This window comes from Periplaneta americana, chromosome 6, assembly GCF_040183065.1.
Source record: "Periplaneta americana isolate PAMFEO1 chromosome 6, P.americana_PAMFEO1_priV1, whole genome shotgun sequence".
Lineage (NCBI taxonomy): Eukaryota > Metazoa > Arthropoda > Insecta > Blattodea > Blattidae > Periplaneta > Periplaneta americana.
The window spans coordinates 15,072,896-15,089,118 of record NC_091122.1 but is presented as its reverse complement, the minus strand read 5'-3'; the positions used below and the strand labels follow the sequence as shown (position 1 = coordinate 15,089,118).

Sequence of the window (16,223 nt, the reverse complement as noted above, 5' to 3'; positions counted from 1 at the left end):
AAAATGTTGACGGCATGGAAAAAAATGTTGACGGAATGGAAAAAAAAAATGTTCACGGAATGATGTAGATGCCTGATATATGGAAACTGAAGAATCCCGAGAAAAACCCCAACTGCGACCTTATCCGCCACAGTTATTTCCTAGGGCTCCGGATATTCTCAGTGTTTTATTGGTCTGACCGGGACTCGAACCTGAACTGCCGGCATGACAGGCTGAAGGTCTGACCACTCAGCCACCGAAGGGGACGAAGAAGACCTGCACGCAATAATCCCCTGTCACTTTTTCTCTGTCCTTTCGCAGGAGGGACTGAAGTTATCTGCAATCTGACTTCATTTGTGACAGGTCCTTTGAAGCTGTTTGATCATGACCCATTTTCCCGAAGAAAGCAAAGAAAAGCATGCGAACCGGTTGTAGTAGGGATCGATCCCCGGACATCTCGCGTTTCCTGCCGCTGCCCCTGACTGTTGCAAGGTGTGCTGGAGGGGGAAGCAACTGACTTTCTCTTCGCTCGCTCGCCGGGCAGCGGAGTCTTCGCGTAGTAGTGTCTGCTTCCTCTCGGGAGCTGGTGGTACGCGAGATAGCGGTTCTATGTGACGTCACGCGTGTGCCATGGAGTGCAGTGTGTGCGCCGCGCTCCTGCTGCTGCTGGCGTGCGGACTCGTCTGCTCAGGTAAGCGAGATGCGCCGCTCTTGCGCGCGGCGGCCAACTTTCTAATGTGACGTGTACGTGAAAATGCCCGCAACCTGGATCCGCGCGCGCGCTTCCGGTTGCCGCAGCCTCTCTGGCACAGTTCCGACGAGATGTCATCCCGTGTTCCCACTGCCCTCTTTCCGCGAGGCGTGTGCATTTAGTCCTCCGTGTAGCCCTAGCAACTGTTTTTGGCCGGTGGAAAATATCAGTGTAGGCTTAGAAGTGAGTCACGTATCCATAACAGTGTGCAGTTGGCGTGGAATTAAGAATCGGTGATGCTGTCTGGATTTTTTATTTTATTTTATTGGGTTATTTTACGACGCTGTATCAACATCTAAGTTATTTAGCGTCTGAATGAAATGAAGGTGATAATGCCGGTGAAATGAGTCCGAGGTCCAACACCGAAAGTTACCCAGCATTTGCTCATATTGGGTTGAGGGAAAACCCCGGAAAAAACCTCAACCAGGTAACTTGCCCCGACCGGGATTTGAACCCTGGCCACCTGGTTTCGCGGCCAGACGCGCTAACCGCGCTGTCTGGATCTGTAGGCCTACTGGTATGGAGGCTGGAACAAGCCATTGCTGTGATCCCATTCTGCTACCTTCAAATTTCGACGTAGTCGAGAAATTACGACAAATTTTTCCCGAATCCCTCTGTTTGAAACAAAATATTCTCTATGTCACAAGCCTCCCGAAGGAAGCTACATAATATGAAGACTTTTATCCATGATCGTTCATTAATGCTACTTATCCACACTCATTTCACCATGGTAACCAACTCTCACTTCAGTGGAATGTAATTAAATTAGTGTATTTATTAGTATTGACGGCGGTCAAGTGGCTAGATTTTTTTTATTTTAGTAGGTTATTTTACGACACTTTATCAACATCTGTGGTTATTTAGCGTCTGAATGAGATGAAGGTGATAATGTCTGTGAAGTGAGTCCGGGGTCCAGCACCGAAAGTTACCCAGCATTTGCTCATATTGGGTTGAGGAAAACACCGGAAAAAACCTCAACCAGGTAACTTGTCCCGACCGGGAATCGAACCCGGGCCACCTGGTTTCGCGGCCAGACTCGCTAACCGTTACTCCACAGGTGTGGACTCAAGTGGCTAGAGTGCTGGACTCATAATCCTCTGGACTCGGGTTCGATCTCCGATGTATCCCCTATTTATGTCTTGTGTTGGACAAGCCCGTGGTTCAGGTAACACAGGGGGTTTTCTCTGGGAGTTCCTGTTTCCTGTGGCATCCCTAAAATCACCATCACCGTCTTATCGCGAGTGTAGCGCAAACCAGCCTCCTATGGAGCAACCTGGGCAGTGACTCTGTCGGTAAATTGGTCTACACAACTGGCTTCTTATGGGTCAAGTACCCGCCATTGATATATGTGTGTGTGTTGACGTTTGTTATCATAGACATCACACTCGTCAACATAGAATAATACGCCCACAGATACCAAGGTTTATGAGATATAAATAAGTACTCAAAATAAGCCAGTAAAATCTTCTCATTTGTAATATTATAGGCTATATTTTCTTACCTTCACGCCATTTCAAGAAGCGTCCCTACGGTAATTCATAGGCCTATTTGACTGTAGATTTTTCTGGTGAAATGGATGACAACATAGTTTAAGAGCCACTGGCGTAGTTCAGTCAGCTAAGGCGCTTGCCTACCGATCCGGGTGCGAGTTCGATTCCCGCTTAGGCTGATTACCTGGTTGGGTTTTTTCCGAGTCTTCCCCAACCGCAAGACAAATGTTAGGTAATCTATGGCGAATCCTTGTCCTCATGTCACCAAATATCATCTCACTATTACGAATCACATGGACACTAAATAACCTCGTCGTTGATACGAAGTCGTTAAATAATCAGGTAAAAAAACCGTTTAAGCTGCCTCTTCAATATATGAAGAACAGATTTCTTCAGAGCCACTCATTTCAGCGAAAAAATGAATATTTTTGGCTTGTAGTGAGGCCTAGGCCTATATCAATAAATTATCATAATAGTATATTGAGATGCAAGTGTGGTAAGTGAGATTTACAGAAACGAGGAAAAGTCTGAAAAGACGAGACGAAGTCGGTAGATATCATTCTTTTGTTTTTATTCGTATTTGTTAATACGTATTATTATTTTGTTATTTACTTGCCACACGTGTGCTGTAAGTTTAACTTACAACGCCTACCAATATCATCGGTAAAACACGATCGGCCAAAAACATGATTAGGTTACCTTGACAGTTAATGACTTACTGTGAGCTGTGGATTCAAAGGACTAGGGTACATTAAATGATTAAATTTTATTTAAAAATAATTATAAATTACTAATTAAAAATAAACATTATACATGATCGTGGGTAAAATATTGTATGCAATTAGTGGGATGTGCTTTATTATGGCTCTAGTGTTTTAAAGAATCTGGTGAACGCCTCGTTCTTCGAGCGATGATAATGCACTTATGCCACTAGTTGCACGGTGACCGCTTCACCGCCGAGAACCACCAGAATCTCTATGTAGAGGCCTAATGTAAATTACTTTCTTCAGTAAGCCTATGTATAATGCTTCCTTTATACTCGTATCATTTGATATAGTAATGAACTGTTATCAACTGATTATTAATTACGTCGTTCCTATATCAATTCCTTGGTTTATATGATGTGTGTAATAATAAGTAATATGTTTAACCATTAGGTCTATTGTTCCCTGATCTTCTTCATCGACTCGAGCAAATACAACTTTTAAATCAGGCGTTACATCTGATACAGTCACACGTACTCGTAATTGAACGGAGTTACGCAATGATAGACCAACCGACAATTTGAAAAAAAAAGATATATTTGCACAAATCTGTTGATGGCAGGCTAATTTAACTCGGAAAAAAATCAAGAATGCGATATCTGAATTTTGCTGCTATTTATAAGCAAAAATTCGTTTATTGCATAAAATTCATTTATTTATTTTGCTTTGAAATATTGGTCTCTTATTAAAAACCGGTTAGCCTTTTTTGGTATTGTTTGTGTTATTTTTTTGTAATAGTATGTATGTTATAATACTTCTTGCATAAAAAAGATTTATTTCAATGGCCAGTACCTCGAAACAGATTTTTGGCGCTTGGTCTCTTATTGCATAACTCGTTCAATTATTGTGCCAAAAGGTTCTTGTCCAATATACGATCCTGTATTTTGATTTCACAGTGTTCATCTGTGAAAAAAAAGCTCACCCTTATAGGTTAACGTATACATAGATTCTATGGAACAAGCAAAGGAACTCTAATAATAATAATAATAATAATAATAATAATAATAATAATAATAATAATAATTTAATTATTTATTTATTTATTTATTATTAATATTTGTGTTCTGAACAAAAGCCAGAGGCCAATTATAGTTCAGCACAATACACAAACAGAAGATACAAAGGTGCAAAAACAAATAAATAATATCTTAAGTAAACAAAAACATACATAAATAAAATAGATAACTAGAACAGTAAATACTAATAATCAAAACGAAACACTATATAATAATAATAATAATAATAATAATAATAATAGTAATAATAATAAGGTATCTATTACTTTATTTCAAGGAGTGCAGTTCGGTGGCTTCTTTGAACACCCACTTACAGATTTATGACTTCCTACACAAACAAGTCTGACAATTCCATCCTGTTCCCTCGTCCCAACATTGCACAGTTGCCACAATCCTGGTGACCCTCGAAATTATGCACTGAAACTGACGGAATTCTTGGAATTCGGAAAAGATGCGACAACTCTGCCTCCACGTGGATTTCACGGGTACCTGTCAATTCTTCTGAAGGAGGGCTGTGATTGGTTACTAACAAGAGAAGACAAGATTTCCGTCACAGTAAGGAAGACATTTATTTATGACAACCAATTAGTAGTGGGCAGCAGAAGGTCTGTCGGCAAAGTCCTTTCTATGAAACTGCACTCCATGAAAAAAAAAAAAAAAAAAAAAAAAAAAAAAACAGTATATAGCCTTTATATACTGGTTTTGAAAAGCCTCGCAAAACCTTGCGGCAAATGAAGCATTTAGTATTTCTTTCATACTCATAAACAAAAATTTCTCCTCCCATTGCGAGCGGAAGTTTAATTTCTTTATAATCGACACGGAATAACACGGCTTCGATATAGACATTGCGAAGGTACAAGCGCCACTGATATACCATCGTTCGTCTGTCATGCTGCAGGTAGTGGAGGAGGTTGAAGGAGGAAACTTTACATCTTACAGTGCTCAATGCTCGGAACTCACGTTTGCATCACAACTCACTGAATGGACACGTCTGATTTACAGTTCTACCGGAAAATTAACCCTGGACCTACTCGTGCAGTGGATAAGTGACAGGCTTGACGCTGTTTCTAAGAGAAATTCACATTTTCGTATTTTTCTGCTAAAATGTCAGTGAATATTCCAGTTGTCGAATTCCGATGTACGTGGAAGTCGTCAGTTGACTTTACTACTGCAGAGCACACTGCTGGAAGCTGCGTGAAATTAATAAGAAAAGTTGGTGTAATTTTTACTGCCGAACTGTGTGTCTGCTTCTAAAGCCCAATAAACAATTCCAAGTGTCTCAACTATAGCAGTAACTTCGGGCGCAATTACTACTTATACCAGTTTTTTCCTCCTCTGCTCGCGGATTTCTCGCTGTGTTGCTCGCTACAGCGGAACTTTCTCCATGCCTTGTCACTCGTCAACTAATGCTTTGTTTACAGTGCGGACCTGCATATTTGAAGACGCTTTTAAAGCTTATTTTTCTTCCTCCTTTCATAGAAATCTGTTAATTACGTCTAGTGTAGGTGTCTCTGATATGGCCATGCTGAGGTTTGAGAATTTTTCTAGCCGCCATTTTGAAAAAATGTAAATCACTTTTTTCTTACTCGTTCTCAGTCTAATGGACTTTCTTAAAACAATTTCCTTTCCCCGTAAAAATAGCCAAAAAGTCCCAAATTCCAAAAGTCTACCTAGTGGCCATATCAGGAACATGTGCAGATGATGTGGCCACCCTTGTTCCATGTTCTATAAATCGTGATTGTTTTCAGTTTGATAGCGCAGTTGTGCTAAAATTAAATAATTTTGGTGTAAAATGAATAAACATGACACTTAATAATCTTTTTTATAATTCAAAACTGTAGTCAAAACAGGTTTTTCCATAAAAAATTAAGTAGTTTTCCTTAAAATACAAAATGTTTGCGTAATCCCAGCTATAAGGCATGTAAATTTGTCAGGTGAACAAATAAAAGTGAAATGAACTTGATATGGCCATGGTGCATTTAATATGGCCATATCAGGAGCAGGTATGCTTTCACGAAAATCGTTTGATTATGAACAACTAGTAAAAGATAGTCTACGCCATCAACGACAACACCAATCAACAGAACATTAAAAACTGAATGGAGTACTATGGTTTTCATGAAACAAGTCTTTGAAAAACATGCATAAAACAAAGGAGACCAGAGAAAAATAAGAAGAGGTCACATGAAAACCGCAAAACAGGCAACTGACGCCATATTGCTCAACCTGACTGGATGGAAAACGATCAAGTGACATACCAGGATGCCCTTTCACTGAATGCTCCTGCAATTTAGCAGATTTTTTGGTTAACTAACTCACAATAGCGAGGTGGCCATATCAGGAACATGGCCGTAACAGGAGCACCCACCTTACATCAAAATGATTACATGGGCAAATGTACTTAGTACTTAGTGTACTTAGCCACCGGCGTAGTTCGGGGAAAGAGGGTGGGCTCGGATTTTAGTTCGAATCTCGCTTGGACTGATTGTCGTGTTGGGTTCTTTTTCGAGATTTTTCTAACTGTAAAGCAAATAGCAGGTAATCCGTGGCGAATCCTCGGTCTCATCTCGCTACCACGAATTCAACCAATGCTAGATAGAATCTATTCTTGCATTTGATAAGCTTACATCATTGTTAAATGAGCGATTAAAAAGTGACAGGAGATTTGAGGAAATACCTATGATAGCTTGTACCGGCTATATAGGAATTGGGATAAATAAATACAATCTGCTTTAAGGTTTAAAAGTGTCTAATCAAAGAAATGAAATTAGCTATGAAATAATAATAATAATGATAATAATAATAATAATAATAATAATAATAATAATAATAATAATAATAATCAGTGCTTTTTTCTCCGACACCTCTTTGTTAGGCCATATTTTTTTTTATCACGGAACCGAGAAATGTTCAAATTTCGCACCCCCAAAATGTTGTGAGGCTTCTTCCAACTTAAGTTAATTATACATCTTGATTACACAGCTTTTAACACTATGTCACTTAGGAATAAAAAGTATACATATTAGGTACTTTCACGTGTTAATTTGAACTAAGTGTAAAAATACTTTAATTGACTAGTTTCGGTTTGGGGGAGCCATCTTCAGAACTGTGTGGTTCTTGCGTCTTCCGGTGTCTTCGCCCCCGGTGGGGGTGCGTTTGTGGTGTGAAGTCAAATAGTGTGTGTTCTGAAATTGAGTTTTGTGTTGAGGATTTGTAATTGTCTCTCCACTGAGGTCATCCTTGCAAGTTACCACCAGAGGAACCTGCTTCTTATTAAAGCTGTTAGGTCTCCTTTGATCAACTTTAATATTGGTTGCTAAAAGGCCGACATGCTGCAACACACGTCGTCGCAAGAAAAGAACGTAACAGGAAAGTAGAAAATACTGAAGAAATGATTATGTTGTGGAACATCCTCTAATACACTTTGGGTACCGTTATGTAGTTCAGTAAATGCTTTCGTTGCAAACTAAATTATTATTTTGTTAATGCAATTGAATCAGTTTATACCAACGTGGATTTAATTTGTAATTCTTCCAAAAGGTGCATTAAGATGTGGAAATAAATAAGGTCTAATTATGTTTTTAACGTGATTTTCTTCTGAACTCAGTTTAAGCTTTGCATTCCCGGTGCACTGGACAATAATCATCTCCGCGTCCGCTCTAATAAATTTTACTCAGAATTCCACCACCCTCTGCTCTAGAAATAATAATAATAATAATAATAATAATAATAATAATAATAATAATAATAATAATAATAATAATAATAATAATAATAATAATAATAATGATTCCCGCTGATTGAGGTTCTGGCTGATATGTGCGTCTATTATCAGGCAGTACATCTCACTTGACGATATGTGTCAGAGGACGAACAATAATTGTTTGTATCTATCGGAAGTCTGATTAGTATAACATGTAGTTAATCGGCGATGTATGCAATGGAGGGAGAAAGGAACTGGCCACTCTACCCCATTATCTCCTGGCCTAGTTGCCTCATAAGTGGTGTCTTTTGGTATCACTTGTGAGGTTCAGACTTGTCTTCGGACAGCTGACTAAACGACAATAATAATAATAATAATAGTAATAATAATAATAATAATAATAATAATAATAATAATAATAATAATAATAATGATTTTATTTATTTTATTGGGTTATTTTACGACGCTGTATCAACATCTAGGTTATTTAGCGTCTGAATGAAATGAAGGTGATAATGCCGGTGAAATGAGTCCGGGGTCCAGCACCGAAAGTTACCCAGCATTTGCTCGTATTGGGCTGAGGGAAAACCCCGGAAAAAACCTCAACCAGGTAACTTGCCCCGACCGGGATTCGAACCCGGGCCACCTGGTTTCGCGGCCAGACGCGCTGACCGTTACTCCACAGGTGTGGGAATAATTATGATGATGATACTAATAATAATAATAATAATAATAATAATAATAATAATAATAATCTTAATGTGAAGAGGATGGATGCAAATAGGTTATCATAGGAAGAGTTTTGAATAGGTCCCAACTGGGAAGAAAGGAAGAGGAAGACGTAAGAAAAACACATTGCTGAATGTTGTTATTCTCATGATGGAAGTGGGAGGATTATAGGATAGAAAATAGAAATGATTGATGGAAGAACATTTAAATTGTATAAAATGTGGACACAAGAAGATGTATTTACATTTGAAACCTATATGCTATTCTGTTTACATAAAAATATCGGTGTGACAACTTAATGCAATTTTAGTTTTGCGTTTTATTATTCTCTTTTCAAGATTTCGTTGAGGAATACTGCATACTAATGTATATATATTTTTAAATCGAGATAATTTTTCTGGAATTGAAGCTACAAGACCGTTCATTGTCGATGGAATGTTGATACAATGATAAAGCAGCGGCGAAGGGAAGTTGTACCTTATGAAACCGAAGAACATGAGGAAACCTATCGGGCACAAGCTGGTATCCCGCTGTGAGTGGGGTCACTGGAAATAGGGCAGGACAATACTTGGTAACGCAACGCAAGGAAGTGGCTGATTGTCGCACCTGTCAGGGTCAACAGCTTCGATAAGAGATTCGAGAGGCTGCGGCCCTGGCCCACTCCGGTCATTCAAGTCGCGGAGGTTTAATTGCGTAGCTCGGTAGAATTCGGCTCTCATTCAGAGCATTGTCAGCTAATGAGGGCTCAGTTACAAGGATCCTTTTTGTGCTACATGTAGCTCGGTAGAATTCGGTTGTCATTCAGTGCATTGTCAGTTACAAGGATTATTTTTATGCTACATGTGACCCTGATTGTTTATTATGATCTGTCACCCCTCGCGAAATTGAGACTAAGGGCCGATTGTATAAACCATTTAATCTTAGATCAGAGGTTAAATTGATCTTCGTTCTAGCTGAACTTGGAATTTTGTGTTGTATAAAGTCTAATCTGAGATTAATTTGTCTTAAACTAAAGTCAACTTTGACTGAAGAAATTTCTCCGATTAAGTTATATGATCCAAGTTCAGTTATTTCCTTTCTGTTTGAAGTATACGAGTGGCAGATTGTGCAAAAAGAATAACCATTATTATTAATATATATGGTAGATATATATTTTTTTTTTCAATTTCTTGCCGTAATATACAAACATTCTTATATTTTATAAGGTTTTATCGTGTTCAGCAGTATCAAATAACATAACCTATAATTATATTATGTTTATAACAACCATTAATTATTCATGGATATGATAGGTACATCCATAAATTTTCAATTAGCTGTATTATTAAACGAAAATTGTCGTTTTACAAAGCTTTATTATGTTTAGCAGTACCAAACACCATAACATGATAACAATTTGGAGAACAGTCAACCTTCTTCTTATTGTCCGCCATTATTTACAACGCACAACACAAACCAGTGTCTCCAACAGAGTGTGCGGAAAGTCGCCAAAAAGTAGTTGGAAAGTCGCTAGATTTCTTATCAACAAAGAAAGATTAAATTTTCTCACTATGAGGTGCTAAAAAGGTCGCTAAATCCCTATTTAAGCTATATAAAAGTTAAAAGAAATTGTCGTCGAAAAAGAGTTAAAGTCGCTAAATTGGCTACATGAACAAACCTGCAAAACATGGCCCGCGCATCACATACTTCACCTGTTTATGCGATGTTGCTAAGTCCTTTTCACGTGAACTTAGATTGCATTTGAACCAAGGTAATTTGATGGCAGAAAAGTTTTATACAATAGAAGAAGTGTCTGAACTCGGTTCACTTTCCGATCTTCGATCAAAATTGATCTTTAGTCAGGGAGTTTTATACAATTGGGCGTAAGCGATCCGTTTTTGCGATCAGATTATCTAGAATAGTTAATATTTTGGACATTCAACCTTGTCTTGAGACTTAATATATAAAAGTGTATTAATTGCGGTGTCCATTGCCCAAAACCTCAAGGATTGCTACTCTGTTGGTTCCAGCAACGCAAATATAAAGTGAATTTTTTATTTTAGTAGGTTATTTTACGACGTTTTATCAACAGCTTAGGTTATTTAGCGTCTGAATGAGATGAAGGTGATAATGCCGGTGAAATGAGTCCGGGGTCCAGCACCGAAAGTTACCCAGCATTTGCTCATCTTGGGTTGAGGGAAAACCCTGGTAAAACCTCAACAGGTAACTTGCCCCGACCAGGAATTGAACCCGGGCCACCTGGTTTCGCGGCCAGACCGCTGACCGTTACTCAACAGGCGTGGACTATACAGTGAAACCTCTGTATTTGGACACCCCTGTATGTTAGACACCTCATTATATTGGATATACTTTCTTGGAATCGGACAATTTCTTTGCTTTTATATGTCTAATATATCCTATATGTTGGACATCCTTCAATCCTGGAAGCTTGCAGTTCTGTATTTGACGATTCTCTTATTCTATTATGTTTTTCTGCTTTCTGTATGGAGTGAGTTTCATTGAACCCTTCTGTTCTACAAGAACCACTAGCGCAGTAAAATGAGAGAAGGTTTGCCTTGTACAGTACAGCAACTGTGAACCTCTACTTACCTGGAATTATCTACTTTGTCCTTTTTGTAACTATAATGTGGATAAATTTGAGTATAGAGTGAAGGGATATTATTTTTCACAACAGTAAACTTTGTGATGCGAAATTATTTCAGTAGGCCTGCAGTATAGAAATTCCATGTTGAGGTTTTTACCTGTGAGAGTCACTTTGTGCAGTTTGTATAGTGCCTCAATATGAGTAAACGTAAGCTGGTGGAATTAAGTTATTGAAAGGAAGAAAGAAGTTATTTATCATTTGCGTTATGGTGTTAGTTGTAGGAAAATTGCAGAAGAATTTGGAATTTTTAAATAAACGGTTTCATACCTTAGCAATAATAGGTCTTCAATATTAAATGCATGGAAGCGAAATTGCTATATTCCATCACTTTAAACACCCCTGATTAGAACGCCACGGTATCGAGTTCAAACTCTACTTACTGCAGGCATGTCAATTGATGCCCACAGGAGCAAGCGCGCGCTTTAGAGCCCAGGAGAGCCTGAGCGCTTTACAGCGGGAAGGAAAGAGACAGACGAAAGAGGTGGTATATGCCGCTTGGTCGAGCTATATTCAGGGATGGCCAGCACTGATTCAATAGATAAAGGGAAGAGAACTTATTAAAACTGTATCCATGTTAATTTTTAGATTTGTCTGAGAAGTATAAGTGCATTATAAGAATGTAAGTTTTAATTTTAATGCTCATTTTTCACAAGTTTGATTTTTTTATTCAAAAGAAATATTTTCTCAACTTTTCGTATAGAAAAGTGAAATTTTCAGGTATAGGCCTATTTATTTAGTAGTCTTACAGAATGTTTTCGTAAATCTAATATAGGCTACCGTATATACGTATTACTGAAGATAGTGTATTGAAAATTTTGAAAATATTCGCATGGAAATTGTTTGTAAGGAAATGAATTAACAAAGCAACTACTGTTACATCATAAGCATAAGATACGTGCCCATGTGTTGTAAAAATGTCAGCTCTATAGCTTCAGCAGATTTCGAGAAAATAATTTAATATTCTGATGATAGGAAGTTGCTCACAAATATCACCTTAAAAGCATAATGCGATAAGAGTTTTGTTATGTAATATTAGTTACACTTAAAACAGATACAGTACCTAGGTAACTTTGCTTTGTACTGTAACATTGTTTTGATTAGTTTATTGATTACTTTTGTAAGGCTAAAGATACCATCAATATAAATTCCAACGTATCATTGTCATACTCAATCTCTTTCTTTGGAATATCACTTTCTTTATGAATGATGTGTTTCATCCACTTAATACAGTATAATATTATACTACTATGGAATTTAAGTGAATATTCCTTCTTAACTCTCTATTATGTTATTAAGATTTAAAACACAAGTGCAATATTAAGAAATCAGTGTTAGTACTTTTGTTTTACAGACAATATAGATAATATTAAACAGAAAGAAGCCATATAAAAATAACGACATAAAATTTCACGTTCCGTTTGAAGTTTGTGCACCACAGTTTTCTTAATCCAACAGGTTGCTTATTCATATACACAACCCTTCCTCTTTCCATACTTAGCGCTTGCTGCCCGCGCACGACGTCAAGGTCACAAAAATGCGCTTGCTTTGACATCACTGGCTTACTGTATGTACACGCAGATAGAATATTTGTGGAGGGAGAAATGAAGGGGTGCTGTATACAATGCCCATGCGGGCACATATTGTCCATGCCTGGGTCAGATGATTATACAGAGTGAACCGTAAGTAATGTCATTAGTTTGAGGGGGTTATTCTTTGACATATTTCAAACAAAACAATTTAATACAATGTTGCTCGTTTTTACTTCCCTTTCGAGGGAAAATAGTTTTATACGAAACATTTCATAGCGTGTTTTGAGAGAGCCATTGATTTAATTCCCAATGTGTTCAATCAGTTTAAGAGGGCAGTGTATTATGACCATAAATTATTGAAAGAATTTTAGTTTTGTTTTTTAAATATCAAGAAATTTGATCCCAACAAATGTAACTTTTCGTTCTGCAAAGGAATTTTAAAATGTTACATAGCCTATGTTATGATCAAATCAGTAGAGAAATCACGTTATAATTACTTAACTAGGCCCTTTTCTTTACATTAATTTAAACAGTTGTATAATTATTACGTAGATGTCCAATTACGAACAGGAAATGTTTTCAAGAAAGGGCTAAGACTGACCTAACAGCACAGTCACTAGCCTTTACAGAAGGACCAGCAGAAATGGGTTGGGGGGAATCAGGGTACGACATAACTAAACGACGCACAGTAGTTGATTGCAATTCATATCCTGGTACAAAGCATCACGTCTTTATTAATAAGTAGGCATTCATTCAAGCTGAGATGTGCCTCAGCGCCAAGGCTCTGAGTATCGTTGTCGGCGCACGGCACGCATCTCTCTCTCATTTTCGTCTCCCGGATACTGGCGGTCACGAGCTGCTCCGCTCATTCACGAAACTCGGGGCCGCTCGGATCCGCGCCGCGCGGTGCAATAACTGGAGCGGTATGGCTGTCTCAGGGTGGACAACTTCACTGGAAAAGTCTAGGTCAGTGGCACTATAAATCCACTGAGGGCCAAAACTGAAATGCCGTTGCAAATAACAAGGCCGTGCCTTATCTGCAAATAAGCCCGCGTCACTGCAGCTACAGCTAGTCGAGAATTGTGTGGTATAGGCCTGAGTCTCCCAACCACTGGTACGCCTACTGGAGGTACTTGGAAAGGACTGAAGAGGTACAAGTTTTTTTTCCAACGATATTGCTGACACCCCGTGTTCGATTTTGAATGGGAGTTTCCGCACTTGTATTTACGTTCACGACGTCATATGTTATTTTGCCGAGCCTAACCAGAACCATATGATTTTACCGATTTAAGGAATCAGAGACTAGTGAAGTGCTTTGTGTGGAGTGTGGCATTATATGGGGGCAGAAACATGGACATTACGACGAAGTGAAGAGAAGCGACTAGAAGCATTTGAAATGTGAATATTGAGAAGAATGGAATGTGTGAAGTGGACAGACAGAATAAGAAACGAAGCTCTGTTGGAAAGAGTGTGTGAAGAAAGAATTATGCTGATACTAATCAGGAAGAGGAAAAGGAATTAGTTGGGTCACTGACTGAGAAGAAACTGCCTACTGAAGGATGAACTAGAAGGAATGGTGAATGGGAGAACAGTTCGGAGCAGAAGATATCTGATGATAGACGACATTGATATATATAGATGATATGGATAGACAAAGAAGAAGGCAGAAAATAAAAATTGGAGAATGCTGGGTTTGCAATGAATGACCTGCTTTTGGGCAGAACACTATGAATGAATGAATTTTTAAAACTCAAACTTTGTTGTTCTCTACTAAAATATTATCCTCTGATTGAGGTTCTGGCTGATATGTACTATACAGTACATCTAATCAGGCAGTAAATCTCATTTGACGATATGTGTCAGAGGAAAAACAACTGTTTGTATGCATCCGAAGTCTGACTAGTGTAATATGTAGCTAGTTGGCGATGTATGCACTGAAGGGGAAAGGAACTGGACACCCTATCCCATTATCTCTTGGCCTAGTTGCCTCATAAGTGATGCCTTCTTGGTATCGGTTATGAGGTTCAGACCTGTCTTGACTAAACAACAACAAAAATAATCGAGCACGTATACTGTCATTGCACACAGATTCATAACGCCTTCCTAATAACGAGGAGGTGGTAATAACAGAGCGATAACTATACAGGATGTTTCCGAGGTGATGTTACAAACTTTCAGGGATGATGGCGAAGGGCACATGTATCAATTTGAGATAAGGAACCCTGATCCGGAAATGACCGAGTCGAAAGTTACAAACAAAAATAGTTGTGTGGAAATGATATAATTTTATTCCCCTGTACACCTTATTTATGTGTATTTATCTGTACATCTTATACATACTGTATTCATCTGACGTTGTTTACGTTGTCTACTTACAGTATTCCGTTCAGTGCGCTGTCTGAGGGGTGGGGACAGGAAACTACACTAAAGCAATGCAGATAGCGTAATGTGTAACGGACATGGTCGGTCCTGATATGCACTTCTGTAGACAGCAGTGTATGTGTACAAGTTGCAGTGTCCAGTCGATCAGTACTAGTGAAATGGAGGAGTACACGAGAGCGGAATATGCAGACATGATTTTTGAATACGGATGAGCCAATGGGAACAGCTCACAGATCGTATCGGGACAAGTACCCACGTAGGAGACATCCGGCCCATACCATCTTTCCACGACTGTTCCAAAGGTTAAGGGAAGGAGGACACGTGGTGCGAAATTAGAATTCTATTTCCACACAAGTATTTTTGCTTATAACTTTCGACTCAGTCATTTCCGGACCATGGTTCCTTGTCTCAAATTGATACATGTGCCCTTCGCCATCATTCCTGAAAGTTTGTAACATCACATCGGAAACACTCTGTATAGCGATAAATAGCCTTCTTTAAATCACAGCTGTAATTTGTTTGCATCAAACAGATTCTTAAACATTATTGTTCTAAATTAAATTAGTGAAATATAAAGCTCCTGATGATAAAGATGACGAAGAGAGCATAATAAAACTGTAATATACTGATTATCTTAATCATTATGTTGGTGATGTGATAATACAGGTGATGTTTTTTGCATTTGATGGTGCATTAGGTTTATAGTTACCGGGTGAACTTAGCCCCATTTTTAATGTTATCAGCTATTTATTTCCTAAGTTCGTGATCAAATGTTTACGCATAATAAATGCACATCTAATGTAATCGTGGATATCTGCTGTACTGATCAATCTTGCTCCGGCAGTGGCACATTCCACAGTACATGAAGTTACAGGCCTATTTTGTTTCTGCATGGCAGTACTGGTCCTAGAAAAGTGAATGAACAGTGCGGCGTTGTTATGGAGAGTAAAACACGACTTTTATCACTTTTTCTAATACTGAGATCTAGAAAGAATGGCAGCACTATCTCCCTGTTTGTTGCATGCCACAGTGACATACACACAAATACTTTACCTTTTAATTCGCAGATGTTACGTTAGATGAAATTCCACAGGATTTTCTAATATTCCCTGACAGATTGATAGCTCATATCGTTCTACGATCTGGGTGAGGCGTTGTTGAACTTTTAAACCCTAGTGCCGTGGAGTGACGACCCGTTAAATTACGGGCAGATACAAGATTCATCTTCGAAATGTA

At 38.4% G+C, this 16,223-nt stretch overlaps 1 protein-coding gene across 1 annotated transcript in view; it reads left to right on the top strand.

Annotated features, from left to right (window-relative positions):
* Nucleotides 1-514: 514 nt before the first annotated feature.
* Duox (dual oxidase) overlaps nt 515-16,223 on the top strand; it is a 324,851-nt gene continuing 309,142 nt past the window's right edge. Inside the window, exon 1 of the mRNA XM_069827530.1 lies at nt 515-670. Within this exon, the coding sequence (XP_069683631.1) occupies nt 610-670 (61 nt within the window). The 5' untranslated portion in view covers nt 515-609. The remainder of the gene's footprint in view (nt 671-16,223) is intronic.